This window comes from Cydia pomonella, chromosome 14 (assembly GCF_033807575.1).
Source record: "Cydia pomonella isolate Wapato2018A chromosome 14, ilCydPomo1, whole genome shotgun sequence".
NCBI lineage: Eukaryota > Metazoa > Arthropoda > Insecta > Lepidoptera > Tortricidae > Cydia > Cydia pomonella.
The window spans coordinates 10941219-10957874 of record NC_084716.1 but is presented as its reverse complement, the minus strand read 5'-3'; the positions used below and the strand labels follow the sequence as shown (position 1 = coordinate 10957874).

The 16656-nt window shown below is 38.9% G+C and overlaps 2 protein-coding genes and 1 non-coding gene across 3 annotated transcripts; 1 reads left to right on the top strand and 2 right to left on the bottom strand.

Moving 5' to 3' along the window:
- The first annotated feature begins 1 nt into the window (after position 1).
- LOC133524923 (TATA element modulatory factor-like) lies at positions 2-6827 on the top strand. The gene is made up of 12 exons (XM_061861079.1): positions 2-346; positions 498-671; positions 1499-1603; positions 1819-1974; positions 2733-2906; positions 3012-3090; positions 3310-3493; positions 4068-4191; positions 4536-4684; positions 5317-5415; positions 6318-6392; positions 6611-6827. Exons 1-12 carry the CDS (start codon positions 296-298, stop codon positions 6747-6749), a joined length of 1509 nt encoding a protein of 502 aa, XP_061717063.1. The 5' UTR covers positions 2-295; the 3' UTR covers positions 6750-6827.
- Positions 6181-10708, bottom strand: LOC133524924 (vacuolar-sorting protein SNF8). The gene is made up of 4 exons (XM_061861080.1): positions 10315-10708; positions 9456-9657; positions 7953-8099; positions 6181-7117 (listed from the first exon to the last, which is right to left on the bottom strand). Exons 1-4 carry the CDS (start codon positions 10580-10582, stop codon positions 6985-6987), a joined length of 750 nt encoding a protein of 249 aa, XP_061717064.1. The 5' UTR covers positions 10583-10708; the 3' UTR covers positions 6181-6984.
- A 5650-nt stretch (positions 10709-16358) lies between these two features.
- Positions 16359-16431, bottom strand: Trnar-ucu (transfer RNA arginine (anticodon UCU)). Its single transcript has one exon. It is a non-coding gene; the product is annotated as a tRNA-Arg (tRNA).
- Between the last annotated feature and the right edge of the window lie 225 nt (positions 16432-16656).

The window sequence follows — 16656 nt, the reverse complement described above, 5'->3', positions numbered from 1 at the left end:
AAAAAATCTCAAAAAGAATAAAGATACAATTTTAAGTAACAGCATAATTAACTGAATTTAACTAAATTATAATATTATATTTACCTAAAATGGTGAAATATTTAACATCACCAACTTTTTATGAACGCTAACCGTATGCTAAACGTACATAGTTGCTTAGCAACGCCTTATGACGTTTCAAAGCGCGAAATGTAAACAAAGCAATGTGAGCGTACGAGTCATAATTTATTTAAGTTATTTTTCTTTGTTCAAGTAATTAAGATATATTTTAAATTGTGATCCTGATGATTACATTATGGATAACACAGCCTATAATGTGCTTCAAACGGAAGTCGACTTTTATAGGGTAAGCTCATGAAAATATCGACGTAAGACCTAACTATTAATCTGAGTACCTAATCCAACCAAATCAGTATTCCATATTCATTTTTCCATGGCGTTCAGGATTTCGCTAGTGATAAATATAAAAATTATAAAATATTTTTCTGGTTCCTTAGCAAAACCAGTCGGTAGTGGACCAAGAAGTCCGTGCCCTGATATCGGACAACGAGAAACTGTCTCGCCAAGTGAAGATGCTGCTCAAAGAGAGATTGGAGAATGAGGCTCACCAAGATGTGGACTACTGCAAGGAGTTGGAAGACCTGAAAAAGCAAGTCAACCTTATTGCTAAGGTATTTCTAACTGTAAATCTTACTCTGCGGACTCCAATCTTACCAATCATTGAAGGCTTTTACTATTGCATTGCAGTTCCTAGTACTTAAAGAGCGCAAACTTTATGTGATCCCCACTGACCCTTAGAAGACAAAATACCTCTCTATTCTCATCTTTCTATCTTAATGTAGGGACATTATGTACCATGCAGAATGATACTTTTGACGACCGGTTTGGCCTAGTGGGTAGTGACCCTGCGTACGAAGCTGATGGTCCTGGGTTCAAATCCTGGTAAGGGCATTTATTCGTGTGATGAGCATGAATATTTGTTCCTGAGACATGGGTGTATTCTATGTATTTAATTATTTATAAATATTTATATGTTATATATATCGATGTCTAAGTACCCTCAACACAAGCCTTATTGAGCTTACTGTGGGACTTAGTCAATTTGTGTAATAATATCCTAAAATATTTATTTATTTATTATACTTAATTGAGTAGGTAAGGTACACTACTCCATACATTCACCAATCCAGATGATTTGACCAATAGGTAATGATCTTGATTGTCGTATTTCTATCCGATTCAATCGTTTGTCAGTATCAACTTGACAAGAATAAGATGTAACGTATAGATAACTACAGAACAAGTAAGGTATTTACTGTATAGGTAGGTACAGTCAATATTATGTTACACAACGAAGGCCGCAAAAATATCTGACACGATCTTATTTGTAGAGCCATATTAAGAGTGTCACTTATTATGATTACGGCCTTCGAAGAGTAGGTAACATATTTTTGCAGGTGACTGTACTGTACTTACATACTTTATTTTTTTGTTTTAGGAGAGAGACTCAATTCACGTCCTGTGGCAAACTTCTCAAAGAACTATAGAGGCGTTGGAGAACGAATTGCAAACTTACCAAGGATATGAAAAGGGAAATAAACAAGTGCGTAACCGTATTATTCATATTTATACTTTGAAGTTCAAAGTCGATCCAAGCCGGCTGCGCCATTATTTCATGTTATTTTTCTAATATCTATGAATGAGCCTTAACTAATTTTATGTTGGGCTAGCCCTTCAGTTATCCATCACCAATCACCAGATATTTCATTCGATCTATTGTTATTCCTTCTAAAACTGACCGAACATTATTATTTGCAGGATATAAAAGAAGAAAACCGTAGCCTTGAATTAAAGCTCGACACCGCACTAAGGGATTATATAGAATTGGAATCTAAGTATAAGGAACTTCAGAAGAAAAACAGTTGCATGGAGAATGAGCTGATTAATAGAGAAAAGGAAATTAATACTTATAAGGTAAATCAGTCTTACTAACTATTACTTACTTACTTACTTGGCTGGCGCGATGACCCAAAATGAGTCTTGGCCTCCAACACAACAGCACGCCACTTTTCTCGGTTCAGAGCGAACTCACGCTAGCGTTCGCTGACGCCGAGCTCACGGAGGTCTGCCTCCACTCTATCCGCCCAACGATATTTAGGATGACCAACAGGACGGCGTCCAGTTGGCGACCTAAGTAAGCCCTCTTGACTGCCCGATCGTCACCCATCCTTTCGAGATGGCCAAGCCAGCGGAGACGATGTGCTTTGGTCTCACCTATTATATTTGGCTCGGCTATTAGTTCTTCTATTTCGGAACCCCACGGAAAAACTAACTCGTTATGAAACCGACACAAGAGAATATACGATCTGTGCTTACTAACTAGTTTTGGTTAATTAAGACTCAAGTACATTGAGTTCCCTGTTATAATTTACATTACTCGACTCAGTTTTGCAGACTCTAATTAAAGCCGAAACTTGAGTCCCCTAAGTCGTTTGTAAAAACTTCGGCCGTTTAAAGAGAACTCTCACATTATATATAAAAGTTTTCTAAAAGGCATAAAAGACTGAATTTAATGTTTTCTCTCAATAAAGGACTCGACTCGGGACTTAAGAGTTCTTACCAACTCTATCAGTCACTACTACTATTACCATCAGCATAAAATATGATGATAGTCCTTCGAACCGGATAAACTTTATTCATTTATCAACTTCTAAATTAATTCTGTATTTAAGGAAAGAGGTAAAACATTAGAAAACAAATTGGAGAAGACAGCGAAAGATCTAGAAGAAAACAGGATCAACTTAGCAGTGGAAAGGAAAAATAACGAAGATTTAAAATCGCAAGTGACCGCATTGCAGAAAGAATGCACTGAGAAAGTCAAGAAAGAAATGGAGGCTAAGTCAAAGGTATGTAATACGTTTAAATTATCAGGCGAAGTTTGATAAATAGTTTTTTTTTTGTCACATAAAAAGTCAATAACCGAAAAAATACAGTCATTATTGGCATTTCAGGTGGCTGAAGCGTTGCAATTATTTGATTTGGTATCGCGGGAGAAGAATGAATTGCAGAAAAAACTCGCGAAACTAACAGGTATATTCTTTATCATTAAATTAGGCCGCTGTGTACCTAGGTAGCTACTGCACCATGTTTTGTGGTCACGTCGCGTCAACGACGTCAAAGTTTGACATTCAAAATTACCGTCAAATTCGAGGCACGAAATTACGAAATTGTCTTAGACTTTCCACATCTAACACAATAATTTTTTTGCTTGTGGTATATGTCTTTCTCGTAACGTCATTTATTTTCCAGGTGAAATGTCCACGCTAAAACAAACCTTATCAAGAGTAAAACAAGACACAGAATCCAGCTACAGAGTGGAGCTAGACGAAGTAAAAGAGAAATATAATGAGAAGGTGGCGGACATGCTGGAGCATATCAGGAACTTGGACACAGAGTTGGTTGAAAAGGGATTGTTGTTAAGCAAAACCCTTAGGTAAATCTTATACCTACCTAGTTTGAAATGTGAAGTAAACGTATTTTCAACCTACTTTGGAAGAGGAGAGAAGGATTTACAAAAAACCATAGTCAGACTAGTTATTCAAAACTTTTTGCTCGTATAGTAGACGGAGGTTTTCTAAAATGCCGATTCATTGTCGATACGTCGACAATTTTGGTGACAGCCTTAGAATTAGAACTAATAATAACTTAGATTTTCGTCAAAAAATCTCAGCGTTTCCTTTATGACTGTGACACGCTTTACCTGTGTGAATAAACTTTTTAGTGTCACTTGTTGCCATGGTTACAGTTAGTTGTCCAAAGTAAGGACAACTCTACAAATCCAGATTATACGAGTATATGGTGTTTAAATTTACCTAACATGTAGGTATTTTTGTCGTACCTAGGTAGTTATAATGAGCCATTTTCAGTTAGTAGAACGTGATAACAACATTTCTTGTAACAAACTGACAGGATAACAACAAAAAAGTTTGTCCACCAACGTACTTAACAAAACGTGTATCTATACAAAAGACATCCATTCTTTCTTCAGTTTCTTTCACGTGTCTTAGGGAAAACAAAGTCCTCCAAGCGTCGAACGAAAGCTACATAAAGCAACAGAAGAGTGAGCTCAGATCCGTGGACCCGAAGCTAGCTCTCGCGGAGCAGCGCCTGGAAGCCTTGTTCCAAGAACTGGTAAATTAAACAAATGTACATTCAGCAGAAGTAGCTAAGCTGGCGCGGTGTTTAATGAAATTTACAAACGCTTCGCACTAAACATAATAGCACACTTCATCTCTCTTAAGTCGTTTTCACGACATTTTGAATGCCTCTCCCGCTTAACTTGTTCTATCTCCGGACTAAACATATTAAAAAACAAATAACTGGCTCATTGTCGCACTTATGCTTTTTAAATAATCTAGCAAATCAATTGTCTACTTACTGACAAAACTCTTTGAAAAAGGCGGCAAATTTATAAAATCTACGCACGCTGTCGAGCTCTCATATTATTAGTATATATTTGCATGTTATGATTGCAGGTCGCATCCGAAAGACGGAATATCCAGCTGGTGTGCGAAAAGCAGAGCTTAGCCATAGATATACAGAGGATACAAGATAGCCACGCGCGTGAAGCAAAGCGACGAGATTGGGAGGAAAAGCTACTCCAGTCACAGTGCGATGAACTGAAGTGAGTTAGACAGAGGCTGTGCATGCTGTTTTTATGAAAAAACACTAGGCGACAAATGTCCCGTGACACGAGTCGCCAGCAACGTCGGGGAAAGAGGCGCTACGTTGCCAGACTTCGCTCGACAGGTCGGGCGACAGCGCGACACGTGTCGCCAGTGATGTCGGGGAAAGCGGCGCAACATTGCAGGACTTCGCTCGACATGACTGACAGCAGCGCCCGACAGATGACGCTAGTGTGTGTAATAAGTCATAAGTCGTGTGATGCCGCAAGTAGGTATGTCAGGTAAAGTTTAATTTGCCGCCGACACATTTCGCGGGACATTTGTCTCCGAATAGTCTCCCTAACTTAAAGCCATCGTATGTAATAGCCACGGATAGACTAGGGAGTAGGGACAATTGTCCCTAGTCTATTCGTGGTTTCAAGCGTGCAATGTCGCCCGGCATGTCGAGCGAAGTCCGGCAAAGTCACACCACAACACCCGACGTCGCAGGCGACACATTTGCGCCTTGTCTATCTCTGGCTTTAGTTTTCTTCACCTGCATCTTCAATTTAGAACGGGAAAATAAAATTAACATCAACATCATTATCAACCTCCTTTTTGGAAGACAGCTGTCAAATATTTCTTGTTTCAGAATTCAAGTGGAGCACCTACAGAAATCACTGGATGAAACGCACTGTATCATAAGCAAATTGCAAACTATGCTTACATCTAGAACCGAGCTTAACCAAAAGTAAGTACAATCAGGGCCGAATTTCTACCTAGGCCCACAAGACCCGGGCCTAGGGGCCCAGGCAACCTAGCAATGGTTTTAAGATTGAGAAGGGGGGCTCCCTGAATACCAAGTGCCTAGGGATCCCAGGTCTCTAAATCCGGGCCTGAGTACAAGTCTACTTACGATACGATACGATAATTTATTGATAAAATATATTTTACATGTCATGTCTTAATACAGGACCACTTACTTAAAGCAGGAGTGTCCAAACGTTGAGTCATAAAGGGGGACTGAGATGGTTTTACAAGCTCTTATTTAACTTGCGAAGTTTATTTGTAATATGTTGTTTGTGTGTTTGTTCGAATCAAATGTTGCAAGCTAAATTAGACCCACTTCCCATTCCCATTACCTATTCAATTGAGCTGAAACATCACATACAAATGTACATAAATTGGGTAACAGTGCAATATTATGGTACATCGAGACAGGTGGTGGCCATGGGAACTCTGTGATTCGTTTGCTCATTTGCCTATAGCCTCCTAAGGCCCAATGTCCTACCCATAGGACTTATTACATTTTATTAAATCATTTTTAATTTGGACCAGAGTTGCATTTGTTGTTTCGTTCGATTTACGAACAAAATAAAATCAACTTTATTTCTTACATTATGGCTTCAATGTTCACTGGCAATTATTTTTTGCTGTTGTACGGCTGGGGCTTAGGAGGCTTGTTAGAACTGTCGCAACGAGTATTACATAGTTACCCATTGAAAGAAAAGTACAGTCAGTGATAAAAGCTTCGTATCATAAATGAAATGTTTGACATAAAACTTCAAATAATGAAAGGCAAGACAAAATAAATGCTGTACATACCTATTATTCCTAATAAAAATTATATAAGCAAACCTTCTTGTTTTGCAGAATGGTGTCAACTAAAGAAGAAGAGTTAGCAGAACTGCATAAACACTTGGAGAATCAAATGGAACTTAGTAAAAAGTAAGTACTTTGCTGAATTTAGCTTTTAGTCTTTGGCGATGGCTCCCAGCCTGCTGTTTTAGTTTGTGTCCTATGTATAGTTTGTGTCATGACGCGCAGATTTGTCAAATCTAACTTGTAATAACGTGACATTACTAGTCAAGGCACGCGTCATCGTGAATGACGCGATACCTATCACAATATTTTACTGTCACTTAAATTCAATAATTAATTTACAGGTGGAAAGAATCCTACGTAGAAATGACAACAAAATTAAAGAAGAGATTGGACGATTTACAACAAGAAAATAAAGAACTGAGGTCAAAATTAAAACTACCTTCAATATCATCGAATCAAGATGATAGCTCGATAAGCTGATAAATAATTGTAATTAGAATCGAATTAGAATAGATTTACAGTGCAATATTATTTTAATAAATCATTTATTAAACTTAATGGTATTTTACTGTATATACATTTTTTTATAAATATTTTATACAAAAACGCCTTTCCCCAAAATATTATTGTAAATATGAGATAAATACTTGCCATCTGATATATTGACGATTCTGAACTATAATATTTTAGGAAAGAGCGAGAAAATAACGACATACTATTGAGCTGCTACGCATTCGGAGAACATGCTAGGGAACCAATACAACATCTCCTTGTCTTGTGTGTCGATCCATGCTAGGCCCTCTTTCACCATGTGGTTTAGTGCGTTTTGGGCTCTCGTTTCGTTCCAACTGCAAATCAGATTGTTAATGTTAACAAGTTTACTCTGATTCTCGTTTTTCTAAGGTGACTTAACGCTTTCCCGGTCGCTGACGACGATTACTGTGGCGGTAGTACAGTCGCATTTTTATCGCCTGTCATTATGCCTGTCACGTTCTAACAAGTATGTAAGTGCGAAAGTGACAGGCATAGTAACAAGCGATGAAAATGCAACGATGCTATCACGGCTGAAGAGGGGGCAATAAAAAAAATCACTCCGTAACTAGATTATAATTGCGACGGCAGACTCTAAGCAAAAACATAAAAAGTTGAAGTTGTCTTGATAGAAATAAATCACGCAAACATGTCTAATTAATGTAATTATAATTTATTTTCAATTGTATATCGTTACCCTTCACACTATAGCTGTATAATTTTAGTAGAAAATAGCTAGTGATATAGTCGAGGGATTTAACGACCAAAATTTTAAACAAACAAACTTTATTGAAGAAAAACGTTAAAACCCGCGTGATTGCCAAATCTTCCATCACAAGTTTCACATCTTTTTTTCTTTTCGAAATTCCTGGCTTTACGCGTCCTCTGAAGGGAAAAACTTCTCCGTTGCGTATTCTTACGCCCCAACTAGTATTTAACATTTTGAACGCCAAGAACACCTAAAGTGGTCGTTACTAATCGTGCTCATAGCGCCAAGGACAACTATAGGTGTTATGGTGAACGCTGTCAAAGTAAAGTTTACATTAGCTCTTTTGCGACCGGGAGCTTGGCGTTTGAATGACGTTTGTGTTTATGACATAAAACATTCAAAAGGTTAAATACCATGTATATGTACAAAATCGTAATCCTCACCCTAGGTCCCCAGTAAGTATGCTAGCGGAGATCCAGGCCGTGCCCAGGGTGCTGGCCTTCTGCAGTACCAGGGTCTGGTCCAGGTTGAGCTCTCCCGGCACTGACTGCACCAGCCATTTGCCCTTGCCGATGGGTACTACTGTGAATCTGAACAGATTGAAGAGTATTTCATTAATCATCAATAGCCACTACAAAGCTTCTGCTTGCAACACATCTAAACCATCTGAGATAGGGAGCATGTTTTTGTCCATATGGTGCCCCATCTAAATATCTGAATCCTTTGAGTAACTTTTTTCATACATTTGACGTTTTTTTACATTTATTAAGTCACAGTACATATGGTGCTACTTTACCGCACTAGTGCGAAAATTAGCATATTACGTTACTGTGTCGAACATTTAAAGGGCCATGTGTACTGTAAAACGTTGTACGATACATGTGCGAATAGGTAATTCGCAACTCATGTCGATTTAAAACACTCCCTTCGGTCGTGTTTTAATTTATCGCCACACGTTTCGAATTTCCTATTTTTCGCACTTGTATCATAATGTACTATTATCGACCCTACCATTTATGACGTATTAAAAAAAACTACTTACTACATCTCGTTCAAACCAATTTTCGGTGGAAGATTGCATGGTAATGTACAATATATATTTTTTTTAGTTTTATCAATCTCTATTTTAGAAGTTACAGGGAGGGGGGGCACATTTTACCACTTTGGAAGTGTCTCTCGCGCAAACTATGTAGTTTAGAAAAAATATATATTAGAAACCTCAATATCATTTTTGAAGACCTATCCATAGTCACGTGTGGGTTTGATGAAAAAAAAAATTTGAGTTTCAGTTCTAAGTATGGGGAACCCCCAAAATGTATTGTTTTTTTTTTTCTATTTTTGTGTGAAAATGTTTATATGGGGAATATTCTGGGATTTTTAATAGTAAATCACCCCCAACCCTTTAAATTAGGGGATGGAAGATAGTCATAAGCGACTTACAAAAAGAAATGAAATCCCATCAAAAACATTTTCATGTAAAATGTAGCCAGGACGAGACCATAAGGCTTGCACTGTCAAAAAGTTATCAGATCTCTTGTAGAGCCAAGCTTCTAACTAAAAACATAGCATAGCACATCTCTGGTCGAAAAACCAACCAATGACAAAACCACCTGGTCCACCTGGATCTGTCACTGAAGCACCTGGCTTCAATCTACATTATTTGATCATACTCGTATAATGTTTTAATTTACCCTCAACTAGCTTAAGGAGTCATTTGAAGGTAGATTTTGTTAACTTTTAATTAAATACAGAGTATACATTCAGTTCAAATAAAAAATGACTATAATTCACAGCAATTTAGTTGTGTAAATCAAGTAACCTATAGGAAAGTATGACTAATTTTCATTTTACAATGGAATTAATTCCTGTACATTTAGCACTGTGGGCTCCTCTAATTTATGTACCTACCAACTTCTTTCTTTAAAAGCATTATTTAATAAACTCACCCATTGCCAAATATCTTTAATTTCTTCACAGCAGCCAACAGGTCCTCATTAGTAATATCCTGATGCTTCTTGGCCTTGCCCCTGGCTGCAATCAGCCTCGTCCGCAGCTCCTCGAGTGTGATCAGACCTCCGTTCTTGTAGTTTGTTGCCATGCATACTTCTACTATTTGGACTCCTAACTCGTAATAAAAATCTCCAATACCTAAAAGAGGATGATATATTTAATATAATGCCAAAAACATACAATAAAAACAATTTGTAGTATGAGAAAAAAGTTACACATTATTGAAATTTTAATACAGAGCATCTCTACATACACAACTTCAAAATTGGTCAGACAGGGTAAGGAGTTGAGGACAGCCATTCAATTTTGTTGCTGGTGCAAAGGATCTCCATAGCTATACAACACAGGAATGCTGCAAACATTATAGACACCTTTAGACCAGAAGTGACCGGGAGTGATTTTTTGTTTTAATGTTAATTTATCATTACATTTTAATCTTTTTTTATTGTAGCATGCAAACAATTTTGAATGATTTTTATTAGTAAAAATATTTGTAAGTAATTTACTAATTTGTTAGGAAAGGTGTAGGCTTAGGCAACCTATTATCTAAAAATTGGGTAAGACGAGGTCCAGTTAAGTCACCATAGCCTGGTCTGGATTGAAAACTTTTTATTGAGAATAAGTATTTTGTCAACTAAGAAGTCATCACCTAAGAAATAAAGTCTCAAAATAGAATTCTCAATGATATTAGATGCTTTATATATCTGATAGCACAAAGAATAGCAATAAAGTTGAATTACTCATAAATCTGAACGTTCAAGCAAAACCAGATAAAATTAAGTTCCAAATACAAACCAAGGACTGACCAAAACCCCTTTCCAGAAGCCAAAGGGTCTACACCAATCGCAGCGCACATTTCCTGGAACTGCCGACGAAACTGGGCGTTCTTCTTTATCTCGTTCTTATGTTTTGTGGCGAATTCCTCCAAATTTTCCCTAAACACTTCTAATTGTTTAGACATCTGCTGAAACTGATTCTCTTGTATTTCGGACCCTTTCTCCCTGTATTTCTCTTGCTCCAGCTTTTGCTTTTGAATGGCACCCACTCCAGCTCGTCTTCGCATCTTGACTACTATAAAATATTTTATATAATTTTACAAATTACAAATTTAATATAATTTTAAAAAAATAAGCTGAAGGCAAAGTTGTTGATTTTTCTTTGACACTGACAAGTTGACTCGACAACTGACAGAACTATGACACTTGAGCAAACTGATGTCTCGTTCTACGCAAAGCATACTTTACATCGTTTACGTTCGGTTTACGTATTTAGAGTTCCGTAGAGTTCGATATTATAATTCCATGTATATTTTATAGTATAGTAAGCCTAATAGCAGACCCTATTAAGTGCGCCTAGAAGCGTGAATTGCTTCCACTTTCGATTCAGGTCACGAGATGGCTGACTGGCTGGCTGACCCTCCAACACGCTCGGTCTCTATAGGTGTATTCTTTGATCCACCGTGAAAAAATAAAATAAAAATTTGCCAGGAACTCCATGCAATGGCAAATCATTCGATAGAGTCAAACCAGGGGGCGACACTCCTCCTTTCGGCTTTTCCCGGCTCAGCATTGCTCCGAGCAATTATTAGGGTTGGCACAACTTGACGTCCCTATACGTGCACTACATACGTGCATAGATGTTAAGGGAAACCGCATGCTTCAATAAGGTTTTCTTTAAAGTACCTCATGAAGGCATTGAATAATTTTGGGATCAGATAGATCAGTTCGGTGCCTGGTCTATTTTAGCACACAATGACCAATAACTAGTGCCATACCATAATAAGCATACTTAATCATTAGTTCGTTCGTAAGGACCTCGTCAAATTAAATTATTTACTTGGATCCCTAGCTTAAATCCTTCTTATATTCGAAATTACTTAAAAATTGTATTAAATCTTTATTCCGTGATTGGATTGAACTACGAAGTAACTAATTAATAATCTGTGCACCCGACTTACATGTGTATGCAAATTTTCAGCTCAATCGGAAATCGGGTAGTGGATCAAATTTAACTTCCAAGATCTGACCCACACTAACTAACGAACAAATTTACATGCTAACAGGGCAAGTTAAATAAAAGCTTATAATAAGTTTTTGGCAAAAATGTCATTTTTGGTACAAGCTTTTATCGCTGACTTTACTCTTCTTTCCACAGGCAATTAATACTCATCGAGCAAATTCTAAAACCCCCAAACACAATTAGGTTGCGTTGTTTTATCACAGAGTTCCTATGTCCACCTCTTGTTTCCATCATCAGATCAGCTCGATGGTACCATAATATTGCATTGTCACCCAACTTACATATCGAGGGCTTCATGCTAAAGGGGCGTATAAGCAAGAACCCTACTTTTCAGGAGACACAAAAAACTGAATAACTTTTGTTACAATGTACCGATTGTTCTACAATTTTGCATAGAGTATTTAAATTACAATCTTTTTCATGTGTCATGCCTAGTTTCGTTCTACGTATTCTAAAAAGCAGTAATTATGTAGTTACGCCTCTTTACCACGACAGTAATTTCCGACATTTAGGTTGAAATTTTATGAAAAATACTTGAGATTTATGGTCGTATAATTCATTTTTTTTTTCTATTCGATAATTTAATCATGAAAGGTGGAAATACTGTTAATTATTAGAAATACTTTAATTTTACAGTAATTTAGTCATCCTTGTGTAGTTTCTTCTATTTTTTCTGATTTTTATACGCCCGTCTGGGCTGACGAATCTATCGTGTAAGTATCCTTTATTTGTGGTCGTATAATAGGGCGCCAAATTATATTTTGAGTAAATACTCAAAGTTCATCTAGATTTTACCATTGAAATGATTCCTGATGGTTTTGATAGTGTCACAACTATCCACGAGATTAAGCAATGTCGACTCGAGCTGGTTACCGATTGGGTAAGGAACTGTTTTGAATTGCCACTTTGAGCATTTCAGTGTTTCAATAGCCTCCGTGGTCTAGTGGTTAGAGCGGTTGTCTCTCGATTCGGAGGTTCCGGGTTCGAATCCCGGTGGGGACACTGTCAAGCAAAAGTCGCTTTGTGACTTTGTGAGACTATTCCCGGTTTGGCTAGGACATTGCAGGCTGAATCACCTGATTGTCCGAAAAGTAAAATGATTCTGTGCTTCGGAAGGTACGGTGTAAAGTCGTTGGTCCCGGCTGCAATCTATCCGGTGGTGCTCGTCATGAGAGCCATGTCAGAGACATTTGGCGGCTCAATAACTCTAACACCAGGGTTTTTAAGGTACATCAATCTTACAACCCACACGATGAGAAGAAGTGTTTCAAAAGACAATCATGCCAAAAGAATTGAAATCGGTAGTAAAGGATGCATGGAAATTGCTAAGACAACACAATGAGAGCTTTACTAAAAAAGCAGTTAAGAAACAATCAAACGATTAAACTTAGAGTGCATTAACTAAAACAAAAGGTTAAAACGTATCAAAACTTGTATTCAGACAATAAACATTACTCCTTCTTTAATGGTACCACTGATAACATAATTATAACTATCTTAAACAATAAAATATTAATCAAAACTTCTAAACAATTAAATACGACATCATTTATCGTCATTTCATAAAAAGAAGCAATATTAAATCTTCTGTACTAATAAACCTAAAAGTAGTTTAGCTAACAACTTAACCCACTTACGTCTCCATCAAATTATAACACAGGAATGTTACACTTAAGAATTACAACCACCCCGACGGAGGACGAGTGGCCCGCGGCGCACGCAGTGGGCCTTAAACAGCTTTGACTCCTTCAAATCTCTAGGAATGGATGGGATCTTGCCTGCGCTTCTTAAATGGGGCGGGAATCATCTCACTCTGAAGCTGACCATCGTTCTGCGCGCCTGTCTGGCTCACAGGTACGTGCCGAATCAATGGAGGGAGGTCAAAGTTATCTTCATACCGAAACCAGGTAAAAGCGACTACTCGGACCCCAAATCCGTCAGGCCCATCTGCCTGACCTCTTTCATGTTGAACACATTAGAGTGGTTGTGTGACAGGTACCTTAGAGAGTGGGTGCTAATTCATGTGCCCTTGCATCCCAACCAACATGCCTACAGCCCTGGCAAATCTACAGAATCGGCACTTCATGCAGTAGTAAATAAAATTGAGGCGGCGATCAAAAACAGATCCATGTGCTTAGGAACCTTTATAGATATAGAAGGGGCTTTCGACAGGACCAGGCTCAGCAGCACTGGTAAGACATGGCGCGAATGCAGTTATGACAGAATGGATAAACAACATGTTGAGCCAACGAACCATCAAACTCGGGACGGGCGAAACACGGCAGGCATTAATGGCAAAAGGATGCCCCCAAGGAGGAGTCCTATCGCCACTACTATGGAAGCTTGTGGTGAATGACCTGATTACCACACTAAACAATAATCACTATTACACAATCGGCTATGCTGACGACATAGTGATACTGACGAGCGGCAATCATGCAGGTACGGCATGCGATGTTACCCGAACTCTCAGTCAATCCCAACAAAACTGAGCTGGTTATGTTCACTAACAAACGCAACTTGGGAAACTTCCGCCTTCCCAAACTGTTCGACACAGAACTCCAACCATCTGCGGAGGTAAGGTATTTAGGGGTAATACTTGACAGCAAATTGAATTGGAGCAATCACCTAAACGGCAAAATTGAAAAAGCCACAGTCGTATTCTGGCAATGTCGTAGAATGGTGGGTAGAACCTGGGAGCTAACCCCAAAGATAACTCTATGGCTTTACCAGGCAGCCATATGACCAATAATAAGCTACGGTGCGATAGTTTGGTGGCCACGCACCAAACTATCCATAGTTGAAGCTAAACTACAACGACTCCAGAGGTTGGCCTGTATGGCGACCACGGGCTGCATGAGGACAATACCAACCGCGGCCCTGGAAGCCTTACTGGGCCTGCCGCCGCTGCACCTCTTTATACAACAGGAAGCGCTAGCTACGGCGGTACGTCTCAAAAAATCTAATCTCTGGAGACCACCTAGGGTACCACACACCGAGATTCTCTACGAGGCGATAGGTAAGGAACCGCTAATAGAAGCGGTGACTGACAGGATACCCAGACAATTCGTCTTCGACAAGAAATACAAGATACAGTTACACGAAGAACCTCGTGAAGGACTCAACCCAAGACAGCTGAGAATCTTCACGGATGGATCAAAAACAAGGTCAGGCACTGGCGCTGGAGTATTCTCAGAGGACCTAAAAATACATATCTCAACACCACTAGGTGCCCACAAGATTGTGGCAGAATGTGTGGGCATCATAATGGCAGCACACGCAATCGCCTCAAGGAAAGTATTGGACTACCCCACCCGCATACACTCTGATAGTCGGTCAGTACTACAAGCTCTGCAAAGTTATACTTTGACCTCAGGGCTAATCTACGAATGCCACAAAGCTCTGTCAGAGGAAAGCACCACCACCAGAGTAACTCTGCAGTGGATCAAGGGACACAGCAACTCGCGAGGGAACGATGCGGCCGACATATTGGCGAGAGGAGATTCAGAACTGAGGGTGGCAGGACTGGAGCCAATTATACCTCTGCCTTATGCCTGGCTCCGGAACATGCTGCGACACAACACCAGGGTAAAACACCAACAGTCCTGGTCTAACCTAGGCACGTGCAGGCAGGCGAAGGAAGCCCTCCCGACAATCGACCCCGGTTTGTTGAGGAGGCTGAGACAGCTGAAGAGGCCACAGCTCCGGCTTTTGACTGGGGCCATAACCAGCCACGCCCCGCTAAACAAACACCTACTAACCCTACGTGTTACAGATAGCCCCCTCTGCAGAGCGTACATGGAGGCAGAGGAGACAGCCGCCCACGTCATTCTTGAATGCCCAGAGCAGAGCCATCAGCATCAGAGCGCTCCACTTCATTATTATTCGCACGAGATGCACACCATAGTGTAACGCACTAGACACTGACTGAGAGACAGGCGGCCCTAGTGCGCTTACCCGCTTGACAGAAAGGGATAGCAATATGCGGCAATCAAGGACGCTGTCTCCGCGCCCCTTTGGCCCGGCATTATTTGAAGGCCAACGTAATTTTTGTACGGTCGTATGTTCATACGCCTCTTTGCCGCGACGCACTTTGAGGATAGTTGGCAAAAGTTTATGGTCGTATGTATGTACGCCTATATAGCGTGACACTATTTCGTGGTTCGCACTGTCACGTGAGAGAAGTATGTACGTACGCCTTTATACTCCGATGAATATTGGGGACTAAATGAAAATATCACTTATACGCCTTCAGTACGGCTTTTTGGAACGACATAAAATTATGACTGTCTGTTATACGCCAAATGATTTTTTAATTATTTAATTAATTAATTGTTATGATAAAATTATGAAAAAAATTGTGCTTACGTATTGTTACAAGACGAATACGATGCCGTTAAAAACGAAAAATGGCATTTTTGCGTATACGCCCCTTTGGCCTGAAGCCCTCGATATGTATGCAAATATTCAGCTCAATCGGAAACCGGGAAGTGGATCAAATTTAACTTGCAAGATTTGATTACAAACAGACAACGGTAAGGTGAAAGTAAATAAAAGCTTGTATTAAAAAAATAGGTTCAATCTACATACTCAAATTTCTGTACCAAAAATATTTTTCTAAAAAGTTATAATAATAAACAATAAAAAGCCCATGCGTTTGAAGTCGCTCAAAAATCAAATAATTTCGTTGATAAGAACTTTGATAAAACTTAAGTTGCCGGGTTAAATGCCATGCAATATAAATTATATAAACTATAATACACTCTTGTGAGTTTATGAACTCACTAAAACTACCAAAAAAATTAAAAATCATATTCGTCCATCCCTGGTGGGGATCGAACCCACGACCTTTGGATTAGAAGTCCAACGCGCTATCCTCTGCGCCACAGGGACTGTTGAACGGGTTGTCAAAATAGTTGATCAGTATACACGACTTGATTCGTCAGTGAGGTCGCTTACTTGTTAATTTAACAAAACATCAATATTATATTATCGAACTTTTATAGAAAATCCGTATAGAATTTAAAATTATTATCGTATTATATAAGCTAAAATATCCACATTACATTTCGAGTATACGAATTACATAATTAAGAAACACTTAATTCATTTTCCGTT

Excerpts from the sequence above, each read along its gene's own strand:
- LOC133524923 (XM_061861079.1), top strand. The coding sequence starts at position 296 with ATGGATAACACAGCCTATAATGTGCTTCAAACGGAAGTCGACTTTTAT. Across the intron at positions 2,907-3,011 it reads AAATGGAGGCTAAGTCAAAG|GTGGCTGAAGCGTTGCAATT; the intron begins GTATGTAATACG and ends TTGGCATTTCAG. Across the intron at positions 3,494-4,067 it reads TTGTTAAGCAAAACCCTTAG|GGAAAACAAAGTCCTCCAAG; the intron begins GTAAATCTTATA and ends CACGTGTCTTAG.
- LOC133524924 (XM_061861080.1), bottom strand. The coding sequence starts at position 10,582 with ATGCGAAGACGAGCTGGAGTGGGTGCCATTCAAAAGCAAAAGCTGGAG. Across the intron at positions 8,100-9,455 it reads TTAAAGATATTTGGCAATGG|ATTCACAGTAGTACCCATCG; the intron begins GTGAGTTTATTA and ends CAATCTGTTCAG. Across the intron at positions 7,118-7,952 it reads ATACTTACTGGGGACCTAGG|TTGGAACGAAACGAGAGCCC; the intron begins GTGAGGATTACG and ends TCTGATTTGCAG.